This window comes from Tasmannia lanceolata, unplaced genomic scaffold, assembly GCF_043159265.1.
Source record: "Tasmannia lanceolata isolate RefF3 unplaced genomic scaffold, GAP_Taslan_0.1 ptg000015l, whole genome shotgun sequence".
Classification (NCBI taxonomy): domain Eukaryota; kingdom Viridiplantae; phylum Streptophyta; class Magnoliopsida; order Canellales; family Winteraceae; genus Tasmannia; species Tasmannia lanceolata.
Genome location: NW_027518692.1, coordinates 29,031,306 through 29,043,633, shown reverse-complemented (window position 1 = coordinate 29,043,633; position 12,328 = coordinate 29,031,306). Strand labels below are relative to the sequence as shown.

Below are 12,328 nucleotides of genomic sequence, written 5' to 3'. Positions count from 1 at the left end.
TTTAAATACTAAAAGACAAGCTAGTAGAGCGTGTTATAAAAAAAACAGCGGAGTGTTGGTATCATTTCCCTAAATTAAATGTCCCTCTAGAGTAAAACTTAAAACTGGAGTGATTCATGCTACTGTTTTTCATTTGTAATCAAACAATGGAAAAGCAAGAAATTCTGGAGAAGATTTTCTCTCAAACTTTTCCAAACAATTCCTGTATTCTAAACAGGGCCTTAGTTAGCAACAGGGAGAATGTGACCGTCCAAATGAATGTAATTCAATACATGGTTAAAGATCATCTACCATCTAACTGAGATTTGGTTTGTATTCAATATTCATGAAGCATTTTGAGAAGAGCTTTTAAATTAAACATCATTCTTCTTTTAAATTTTCATGGAAACGAAAACATTAGGTCCTATTTGGATTGCAAGAAAAGCATTTCTTGGGAATACTTTTCCTTTCCACGATTTAGAGGGAAATAATATAAATTGAAGGGCCTTCTAAGTAAAAATTGAATATGTTGGTTCAAATTATCTTATTTAGGGTGTAAAAAAGGTTATAAATTATAAAAATAAAAAAAATTTCTTTCCAAACTTTTCTAGAAAATTCCTGCAATCCAAACAGGGCCTTTGGTGAAAATAAATGCTAAATCGTGGAAGGCCAACGCAGGCCCTTCCTCAGCAAGCCAAGCCCAACCAACCATGTCCATAGTTAGCAAAACACCGTTTGCCGTTTGATACTCCGTTTAAAACTTTTACAGTTAAATAAATTCTGTTTTTTTTTCCAGGAAAAAGTCATATTAAACACATTTTTGCCTACTTTCCAACTTTACTCCCACTATACTTTATAAATGACAATATTTAAAGGGAAATGATTTCAGCACTCCACTATTTTTATATGATGCGCGAAAGCATCTTATTCTGACAGCCCTTTAAATACTGCATGACAAGATCTTATAAAAACATATGAGTGCTGAAATCATTTCCCTATTTTAAACACCTTTTGTGTTTGCTTTTTTTTTTTTTTTTTTTTTCCCACATTCTTTTGAACCAATATCGCATTAAACTCAAAATTTTCCTATCCCGTCCCCTTTTTTCCTTTTTTTTTTAGCCGAATCACCTTTTGCTGACTATTACCATGTCAAGGTAAGCCGAGCACGACTCTGCTATGTCATCCCACACACAACTATGCCAAGCCCTACAAGGCTAGGTGAGCCAACCCTGACCATGCCCTCTCATGGCACCATGCTATTTTTGTTTTTTGTTTTTGTTGGTAAGGTGGGATGGAACATCTGACCTCAAGTCTAAGAACAAAGCCTTGACCATTGAACTAGAGGCTCGATCTCCCGCACCATGCCTATAATTTTTATTTTGTTTGGTTGGTAAGCTGGGTTTGAAACTGCCACCTCGAGTACTTCAGCTAACAAGAAGGCTGTGAGGCTAAATTGGAGTCCAGTAATCAGTTTTTTTGGATTCGATCGATTATCAAAATCCAAAACGAACATAACCTCAATGTATGTTTTTGGTAGCGATTAGAGATTCGAGCTAATCTAATAATCTACCGACAGAAGTTTTCTCAATGAAAGTTGATCTTCTCCGAAATTGCAATGATTTTTTGGCTGTGACACATCCAAGAAGTATCCTATTTTGACAATAGAGATGGTTCATAAATCAAACTTAGCTGCATAACACTCAATCAACTACCCATTGGTGATTGCTTCTTACTCTTCTAAATCACTAGACTTCAACCAACAAAAGTAATACCTTGTAGATGATGATCATCTATCAAACAATAAACCTGCCCAGCTGCATTTGAGAATTCAGAAATCTGAAAATGGAATCAACACTTTCTGTTTTGATAATAGAACTCTCTACTTTATCAACCACTTTTCTAATTGGCTGTAAAAAAAATCTTGGAGATTGTAGTAGGCTTCAAAGACATTAAGGACCTGTTTGGATTGCAGGAATTTTCTGGAAAAGTTTGGGATATTTCTAAAAAAATTTACTTTTCTTACACCAGAAAAAACATAACTTGAAACTAACATATTCATTCTCTATTTAAAGGGGCATTCAATTTATCATCACATTCCTCGAAATTAACCATAATCATGTAATTCCCCTGTAAACAGTGGAAAGAAAAAAAATTCCAAATAAATTTTTTTCGGTCAGAAATGTTTTTCTCACAATCCAAACAGGGCCTCAAAAGTGAAGACTCGAGTGCCATTATTGAAACAAGGCGGCGCAGATATCAATTCCCTAAAGTTATGTCAGCATAATAGCAGGGTAGCATAGATCTGGATCAATTTAAATTCTGACATTACGTAAAGTGAAAATAAACAAAGAATAAGAAAAGAAGAAATTAATAATTTCACAAAACAAGCTATAGAATATGACTAGAAAGTATCTATATAAAAAAGTGTTGTTGTTGTTCTAAACAACTATGGGGCAAGACACTAAAAAAGCAATTAGTCTCAAAACACAAAATTTCTCATAAAGTTTTAAACTATGTAGGATAGGAGGGTCATGAAACCAAATAAGATGATAACAAATGAATTAATCACCTTCCTCGACAACCTTTGTGCCTAATCCCTTGAGCCCTTCTGGAGGGACTTCGGCAACGGTGACAAGAGAGTAAAGCTCCTCCTTTGCATCTTCCTCTTCATTCCTTTTGCGAGAAATGCGAACACGGACCCTCCTTGGGACACTACGGATCCCCCTGCTCCAGATCTGCTTGTTCAATTTTACGTCCACCCTAACATCCTTTGTTCCCATTGCTTTTAGCGCGAACTTCCTAATCTCTTTTATGGCCTTAGGAGCCATCTTCTTGAAGGTACTGTTTCAAAAAAGACCCATGCAATAATATTTCAGAGTAGTCATGATAGTACAACTCAAACAAAAAGCCTCAAAAAAAATGAACCACAAGGCTTTTTTCTTCAATCAGTAAGGCCACATTAGTATAACCAATGGTGAGGGAGGATGGGAAAGGGGCAAATATGAAGAAACCCACATTTTGGGTGTTATATGTAAATGTCAATAAAAGCAATTTTGTTATTGATGGGGTATTTAACTATGCATTGCATGGCATCCTTTAAACTCAATTTTGTTAGTGATAGATTAATCTGAAATCCATCTATGAAAATGCAACTCATACCAGAATATCCCTGTCAAACCTAAAAACTAGTATGCACTCATTGGTATGGTCATTTTTACAAAATAAGAGCATAAAAAATTGCTGCGTGGACATTTACATAGTTCACCTACAACATTTATTTTAAGATAATCTGTATAAATAGAAGTTTTCTTCCCCAAAATCTACGATGTTCAGGAACTAGGAAAATGCATGAAAAGAAACCAGAACCATTTGGATAAAACACAAAAGATCAGAAAATTCTAATTAGGTTTTCAAGAGTCAAACAAACTGATCCCTCCAATAACTAACAAACTAGCGTGCACATTTGATCACTCAGGCTGGCATTTCAACTCAAAGCACGTGTTAAATAATATGTCACAAGTGGCTAAGTGGCTATTGACTTTCGTATTATTAGGACTAGCAAATTAAGAAACTTCTAAAGGACTTAATGTTGAGCTAAAGACTAAAAAAGGAATGCAATTCATATACTTCAAATCCAATCAATGGCATTCATGTTGTAGAGATGCCATAATTTCTATCTCTAGTTACAACTCACATGCATTGAGATCATAAATACACTACCATGGAAGCCTTCACTAAATAAATATAGCTGTGATACATTATTTCAGCATTACAGTCTAGCATACTTTTAACAAACAGGAAATGATGCTCATATTCAAATAAGTTGAAGAGGGGAAAATATCCCCAAGAAAATTTGGCAAAGGTGCCTCCATAGAAAATGTCATTTAATCAAGGAATGGATGATCCTGAATGGACTCGCTTTAGAGAAATCCAAAGGGAAAATCAAAGTTCATAAGGTTGGTGGTAGAGATATTGGTATGCGACAACAATGACGGGCAAATATGAAGAAACTTTAATTTTGGGTGCATTCGCATAGCCGCATAGGCATACTAAATGTAAAATTACTAATAGGTGCATATTCATTGTAAGCAGGCAATACAATAGTTAACTAGTTCGCAGTTTGGCAGGCTCACAGAACTTGCTCTCTACTCACAGACATAAGGGAAAAATTGAAATTAATAGGTTCAGTGATTTTTTTTATTTTATTTTATAGGTTCGGCAAATTCATAATTTTCAGTAAGAAAGAAACTTTGAACGGCACTTATTATGTGCATGTACAGCAAAGTGACTCTATCCCAGTTATGCTTTTCTTTCGTTCTTTTTTTTTCTGTATCCAAGATCAATGACCACCACATGGAACTATCAAATATAGATCCAGTTCAAGAACCAAGCAATGGGTAAAGTAAATAATCCATTTGTTAAACAAGAAATGACTTAAAGAAAAGAAAAGAGGAAGCATTACACATTCACATTCCCACCAACAAAGACGTTTTACGTTAAAACACAATAAGCAACTTTAATTTACAGTCAAGAAAAGAAAACCACTAACCATCCATGCAAGCGTCGGTGAAGGTTGATCGTGTACTCCCTAGTAACGACCTCCTCTTTTCTGTCCTTCCCCTTCTCAACCATGGTATCACCTTGTTAAGATGTTCTCCTGAATCCTACACTCAGATTGCTTTGGTCAGATAGAATCTGATAAAAAGAAAAATTACAATAAATCAACGATTTGGGCATCAATAAATCATACATTTGGAACAGTGAATTCCTATTCTGGAACAATGTACAGGAAGTGGGCTGCAAACGCATAGCAAATCGGTTGTAAGCTTACTCACAAATATTTTTTCTTGGTTAAACTTTTTTTTTTGTGAATTTCAGGTTTACATCAAGGAAAACTGAAAAATATATATATAAAAAATTAGTTTTTTTCATAAAAATATAGAATTTTAGAAGAAAAAAAATTAGGGCAACGAATAATATCATAAATTTATCAGGGAGATGATATTTTCACAACACCCCCCGCAGTACGCATGTGCCCCCCTTATAACGTGAACATTGGGCACCTTTAACACTTTTTGATGCCAAATCAGGTTAAGAGAGGAGAGGGTGGCGGGCCCCATTTATCGTGATAATTTTGTGGGAAACAAATATGAAGATAGCTCGATGATTTTTCAAGATCGCAGAAAAATGTAGGGATTATGCTGTTTTATCAAGAAAAACGTAAAATAGTGTGATATTTTTGAAAAGGTCGGACACATTTGTAACTATGGTTATAAGGGTGAACAACTACATGAATTCACACATACCCAGATACCTCTTTTTGTTTAGAAAGAAATGCACAACTAAATGTTTTCTTTTTGAAAAGATAACAAAAAAACATTAAAATAAAAAAAATAACATTAAGGGATTGCTCAATGTACAACAAAGTAGAGAGACGCCCATTAGCTAATCTATCTGCTAAATCATTAGCCTCTCTGAAAGTATGCTCACAAGAAATAAAAATATTATTACAAATCCCATTGATCTCATCTGTGATATGAAAACCCCTCCACATTAAGGAATTGTGACAAGAGGCCCCCACTTGATGGCACTAGTGGAATCCTCTTACAAGAAAAACTTCCCTCATCTCCTTAGAATCTAACAAAAATTCATTAAAAAAATCATTTTGTTCCATTGTCCTCAAAAATACTTTTTTTTCCTTTCTTTCCAAATTCCCCACATCACTGCATATGGAACCATTCCCCAAAGCATATGACTTTTGTCCCAAGATTAATGGATCTCCAACACACTAGAATTTTGACTCAGAACTCAAGAAAAACCCCTTATTAAGCCCAAACCATTGAAGAACATGTTCTCCACACCATGCCCACCGCCTTGCAGTGGTGACGATATGATGGCAAGATCTAGTAGCTAAGCAAAACATTTGTTCTTAAAGATTACAAGAGTACTGATCTTCTCCATGAGTCTCGTCCAACTAAAAGATTGATCTCCAGAAGAAATATCAACCTTCCATAATTTAGCAATTGAAGAGATGAAATCATCCTCCCCCATAAGGGACTTGGAAAAATACTTTAATGAAAAAGTACCATTTGAATCGTTGATCCAAACACTCTGATCTCTAAACTGATATAACCACTTCCAAGTCAGCATGACAGCTCTAGGAGATCTCGAATTCCCTTTCTTTTTTGTTAGTTTCTAAATGGTAGCTCTTGAATTTCTCATCTTTCAATACGCAAAACCCAAACCCAGACAACCTCCCCCCTATTCTCTCAAAGAGGTTGCATCATGTATGGGTGTGCATATTTAAGTATATATGCAAGATGTACACACCTAATACGCCACGGCAATGACATGGAAAAAAAAAAATTGGTTCCCTTGCCTTACACTAATGATAGCTGAGTTTGAGAAACACATTTTGAAGTATCAGCCAAAGTTATAGCAAGTATGGATAGATAGTAAACATTCAAAAGTAAAGTAAAAAATAATGCAGACCTTTTTTCCTTTGAGAAATTTCCCGAATCATCATAGATCGAAAAATTAACTAGTCTATCAGGGTTATTAATCGAAACTCCAAACACAGAAGATGCATCAAAAAAATTACAATGTTGCAACGAGTTTAATAGAAAAATTAACAAGTCTATCACAAATCGCACAGAGATGAGCCAAATTCGTTGATCTTTAAACAAGTCTAAGGCATAAATCCAATTTAAAAACTAACAAATCCATCTGAAATCACCCAAACTACAACATTATCGAATCTAACAATAAAACGACACAAAGATTCCTGCTTAAGTTAAAAATCCAGAAGAACAAAAAGATAGAGAGAGAGAGAGAGAGAGAGAGTACCTTGAGCTGAATAAGAGAAAGGGGGAAATGCGGAGCTAGGGTTTCGACAAACAAAGAAGTAGAGGAATAAACCCTAACTAGAAACTACAGACAGCCTTTAAATTACTTCATTTCTCTACTAGAGGCGGGCTACAGTCAATCGCGCCTGATCCGGTGCGGTTTAGTCGCTCATCGAACGGTCTAGATGTTTATAAGGCTTCACCATGGTATCATTTAGACCGTTCATCTGGTGGGCTAGCAAACTAACCATCCGATTAGCAGACTTATGTCCATTGTACGGTCTACCTTTTACCCATCCTTATGAAGGCCCATTTATCAGACAGAGGGGATATAGCTAAGCCCTATAATTTTTTGTATAGCTAAGCTCTGTAATTTTTGGGCCCACAATCAGCATTCAATGCAATATGGTTCCCACATTACACCATAGTGCCTTTAATTAATCTGAACCGTCCACTTGAACGACATTGCATTGAGTGGCACCAAATCAGGCCAATAATCCAATGATAAGATCACGATTGCCTCCAAAGTATTTGCTGTAAAATGGATGGCAGGCTATAGAAATCTCCACAAATCGGAGGGTTAGGATCATTCTATAGAGAAGATTTTTGGAGCAACATTGGGGACCAATAAATGAATGGTCTAGATCATTTGGGACCCACTGTACCTTGTGGCTCCACGCAAATTGGTACTCAATAAGTGTATCTAACCAATAAATGGTTACAAAAATCAACAGTTTAACTACTCTGATCAGCTAAATCGTTGGTGCTTCTAAGAATGAGAGAAGGAAAAAACATAGATCTTTAATCTCATCTATGATATTAGCTAGTCTCCATGTTCCTTGGCAAGTCCTTTGACCTGGGATAGTTAAGAGATGACACACGGGTTTTCCTTACAACCTTGTGGACAATTTTATGAAGTTCTTGAAAGGCTCAGCATGTATAGAATTCACTTTTGTCATGTCAAACGGTAAGCAACTTTGGAGGTGGGCAAGCTTGCAAATGAAGGTAATGTGGAGGCATACATGATTGAAAATTTTGTAAACACTTTCTATATTTGACATAAATTGGGTCTTGAAGCTATGCAGAGTCCTTTGGGTTGAACTGAAATTACAAGAAGAGAGGATAATTCATCTGCTCTCAAGAAGGTTTTAAAAAGCTGGGGATTCCTCTCTGAACATCCACCGGAGTCTAGCAAGACTGCCAACTGCGGAGTGTGGATTGCCGAAGTAGTTTGCTGATTCAAATCAAAATATCCAACTCTTATCTCTGTGAAATCCTACCAACAGAACCGAATTACCCAACACTTGATACTTTAACTCATATCAACTATGGGCTTCCTTGTATTTGGAACTTCCTTTGTTTCAGAAAAAATCAAGTCGACTCAGCTTTCACATGCTCCCCAACCACTTCATCATCATAAGTAACAGGTACGCGTATCCTGTTCAGAACAGACACGCGCCCCCCATTAGGATTGCACAGTGCAATTTCGGGTTGCACTTGTAACATACGCTGGGAAGTGCTTGAAACTTGGTTGGCAATCCCACCAGATGCATGCGATATTGTTGGAGAAATGACTTCTTCACTTCTCTTTGGCACTTGTCTGATGTTTTTTCGCCGGCATTGCTTCTGCAATGGAGGTACATACAATTAGAATTATATAGTTATGGTGCTTCAAATTATTGGAAGGTTCAAGATAAGCTTAAGGATGGGAATGCAGATCGGGAAGTGATATATTAACCCCCTTTTCTTCCTTTGTCCACCACCCTCTAGTTTATTTATGACTACTCTTTTTACACTACAAGGAGATGTCCCCGGTAAGAAAAGGGGATGAATATACAATTTCCCTTGCAGATATTGCGATTTCAATTATTCACTGTGAATAACGAACATAAAGAGTATACAGATTTGGGGAAATGGGTATATATTATATAACTATATCATATGTGCATATTATATGAATGTAGGTATGCATGTGATAGTCTTTTGCACCTCAAACTCCCTTCCCCTTGCCATTATTTCTGTGTACGCCTTTGGTTCGCGTACTTTTAGGATGTTAAAGAATATGCCACCACTTGTGCGAAAGCGCTTACCATCAGCGGTCAACTGACCCACAACGCTGAATTGTATCCACCTGCAACTTGCAAACAAAGTAAGAAATCCCAAATGAACAATGAAACTTTCAATTCAGCACCATATAATTGTTACTGGTCTAAAATCTAAATATGAAACTTCCCCCAATGCACAATGAAACTATTCTGAGTTTTTATTTTGCCAAGAGTCGTCGTCCAGAAGAAACCCTGAACTCTAGGAGTAACAAAGGGTGAGCAAATTTTCTGCCAACGAAAAGGAGTAGCTGTGGGGTGATCTAAGAATATGAAAAAAAAATTGACAGAGAAGATGCCACTAGAGTCTGGCCATACCCACTGATCAGGTTGATCCCTTAGGATGTATGACCCCTCCAATCTACAAAGAAGTTTAGTATAGCAAACTTTTTCATGATCTGATAGGTTTCTATACAAATCTACCCCCAGACCACCTTTCACCACCATTTGAAAGAAATGTATACATGTAACAAAAAGTCAGACCAAAAATAATAAACCTGTTGAGAACCCATAGATTTATCACGGTCAAAAATGATAATCTTATAAAAAATAATCACAATAGTAACCTTCTCCCCATCAAAAAACAAAGTACAATGCCAATATTTATATGATGGAGACTGTTTCCCCTTTATCCATGATTTTCTGCTCGGTAGCAGCATATAATGGCTAATGGATACGAAAGTTGTATTAGCATCCATACCTTAAACATGTCATAATCTATTCAAATCAAGCAATGTCACATTGTCTCTGTTGTGGTTGGTTTAACCATATGAATTTCGGCATTTGCTGCTAAATGGCTGGAGTCATACAAGAAGAATACCAAATTATACTGAAGCTATAGAATAAGACAAGACATTTCCAACTAAACCATACTAAAAAAAACCACTATGCAATATTCTGAAATGGCACACACTAACATTTGTCATTTGTGCCCAATGCAAGCATACTCTCCTATACACACACCCAACAGAAAGCATGTTGCAAGTGATGAACCTAAGAATTAACCTTAGCATACTACACTATAGTTGTCAATTCCTTATCGTTCTGTTAAGGAATATGTAAAAGAAATTGTACTGAATCATACGGTCTGTATTCTTGGCTGTTCTAGTCGTTCCAGTCATTCTTTGTTTTTTGAAAAGGGTAACTGTATTGTAAAGAAAAAATATATGTACAAAAACAGCAGGACTATGGGTCCTCAAAGGGAGTGAAAAAACTCAATCAAAACCAGCAAAGATACAAGAGTGAAACAGTACTAAATATTGGGTATATATCACTAATGAGGAGTTCGCTTCGGTCGGCTCCTTGTTTTGCCAAAGCATCTTTGATTCCAGTCCATGATAAGTCCTCAAAAGTCCTCCCCGCCAGCTTTCTACTTAGGTGACAAACTCTTTCGATTCCAGGCCACGATAAGTCCAGTCTGAAAGGGGCTGGGGTTCTCGACTATTCTTTGACTTCTAACTTAACCAGATGATGATCGAGATTGATCTAGGTAACACAAATCGGACCAAAAGTTTTTGTCTGTCCTCCCACTCCTTTGGTACAAGGAGACGATCTAGTCTACATGTCATAACTGGTGGTTGCTTACTAGACCAAGTGTACATGTATTTAGCTAAGTTCAAGTCCATTAGTTTGTTGCTTTGGATGCTTGTTGTGATGAGCCCCTGTCAAAAAGATATTCCTCATTATTCCTTTCTTTACAATAGATTTCCACATTGGTGATAGGGAGGAACTTAATCTACCTAGTTATACAATTTATTCATCATATCTTTGACATTTGAATTTTAGCATAAGCATTTATGTTTGTCATACAAAATTCAGATTTGCATACTAATCATTGTTAGCTCCATATAAAAACAATGTTTAATCTCATGAAATCAGCAGGAATTGTATTTAACCCATCAATTCATTTACAATAACTTGCTCTTACCCATAATTACAGGAAATGAAAGAGCTATAGAAACCCTACCTCTTTGATGAGATCTCCTATAGCAGAAACACCAAGACAATCAACAGCAGTCCTCACCAAGTGTAGTTTCTTCTCCTTCAAATGTCTACAGCTGTCTAAAACAAACCTAGAAAAGAGTGTGATCAAACACAGAAGTAAGAAGAAAGTTTCAAAAGGCATTTATAAACAATCAGGCAGCATAAAAATGCAAAATAATCAGAATTTCACATAGAAACTAACATGGTAACACATGAGACAGTCACATGTTTCTACCGTAAATTCAATTAATCGAACAAAACAATCTCCAAAAATGAAAAGAAAATCTTATATGTTTCTACCATATCAGTAAGTGAGATGTATTCAGTTAATAATAATAATAAAAAAAGAAAAGAAAATCCCACAGTTCTTTTCATCTGATCATTAGAACTACACAACTACTTAAAGCTCAAATATCCATTTGGGTCATACTACAAGAAAATTTGGGTCGTACTTCAAAAAGAGATGGTTGTTCTTTATACATTTCCAAGCTCTAAAATCAAGAAAACTATTAAATGAAAATTTCGGTAGAACCTCACTTGCCAGGGTCCTGTACATTCAATATCGGCCTTGTTGCTTTAGGCTTTCTCTTCGCCATCCGTTTTCGATTGCTTTGGCTTCCAGATTCTGAATTCATCGTTTTATCTTCTCCACCTCCGTCATCATTCGTCAATTTGCTGAATGCAATCTGCTCTCTCCAGTCTGATTCTAGGGTTTCTGCATCGATCATGTCAATGTCCTCATCCAGATCTTCTAGGGTTTCTTCTTCGTATATGGCTTCTAACACGCTCTCACTTCCCTCCATTCTCAAACAGAGTTAGGTTTGGAATGGATGAACTGATTTTGCTTCACTGAAATGTTTAAGACGGTGACAAGTTTTCCCTGGAATAGGTTTTACATTGTTTGGGTGACGGCCTTTATTTTTCAAGGATGCACTTTTATGCTGTTAGAACTAGTAAAAAAGGCACGTGCATTTGCACGTGCGACTAAGAGTCTTAGCAAACAAGATAATACTGCATATGAATTTTAATTCATACTATGCTAACATAACAATCGCTATGGAGCCCACTTGGCAACTTCTGAAAAGCAAGACAGAAAGAAAAGCAAGATGAAGATGCTCCGAGCATGAGGTACCACAAATGCGTAGTTGCATATCAATTGATTGAAGTGGTAGAAGAGCAATGACTAATAGCCAGGCTCTCTAAAATGGGCGAAAAAATAAAATGAGCATAAAATTTGTTTTAAGTACAATTTTGCGTGGAAAGAAAAGGTAAAAAGATAAAAGTTTTTTTATGATCAGTTTGGTTAAAAAAAGCACAGTGAATGAGGAAAAGTAATTTGACCTTTTCATGAAAAAAAAGTGTCTTTTGTTGTTTATTTCAATTTGTTTATTTCAACGTATTAACAAGAAGTTTGTACAA

At 36.1% G+C, this 12,328-nt stretch overlaps 1 protein-coding gene across 6 annotated transcripts; it reads right to left on the bottom strand.

Moving 5' to 3' along the window:
• Positions 1-2,353: 2,353 nt before the first annotated feature.
• LOC143846128 (large ribosomal subunit protein eL31) lies at positions 2,354-11,820 on the bottom strand. Of its 6 annotated transcripts, none has more exons than XM_077354544.1 (5): positions 11,447-11,820; positions 10,893-10,998; positions 8,814-9,723; positions 6,826-8,450; positions 4,729-4,776 (listed from the first exon to the last, which is right to left on the bottom strand). In XM_077354544.1, the coding sequence occupies exons 1-3, from the start codon at positions 11,710-11,712 to the stop codon at positions 9,688-9,690; spliced, it is 408 nt and encodes a 135-aa protein (XP_077210659.1). In that variant the 5' UTR covers positions 11,713-11,820; the 3' UTR covers positions 4,729-4,776; positions 6,826-8,450; positions 8,814-9,687. The 6 variants fall into 6 exon arrangements, with proteins under 6 accessions (XP_077210661.1, XP_077210660.1, XP_077210662.1 ...); XM_077354543.1 differs by having other exon boundaries at positions 4,741-4,776; positions 8,814-8,955; positions 11,447-11,816; XM_077354546.1 differs by lacking the exons at positions 8,814-9,723; positions 10,893-10,998; positions 11,447-11,820 and adding exons at positions 2,354-2,820; positions 4,529-4,643 and having other exon boundaries at positions 4,730-4,776; positions 6,826-6,910.
• Between the last annotated feature and the right edge of the window lie 508 nt (positions 11,821-12,328).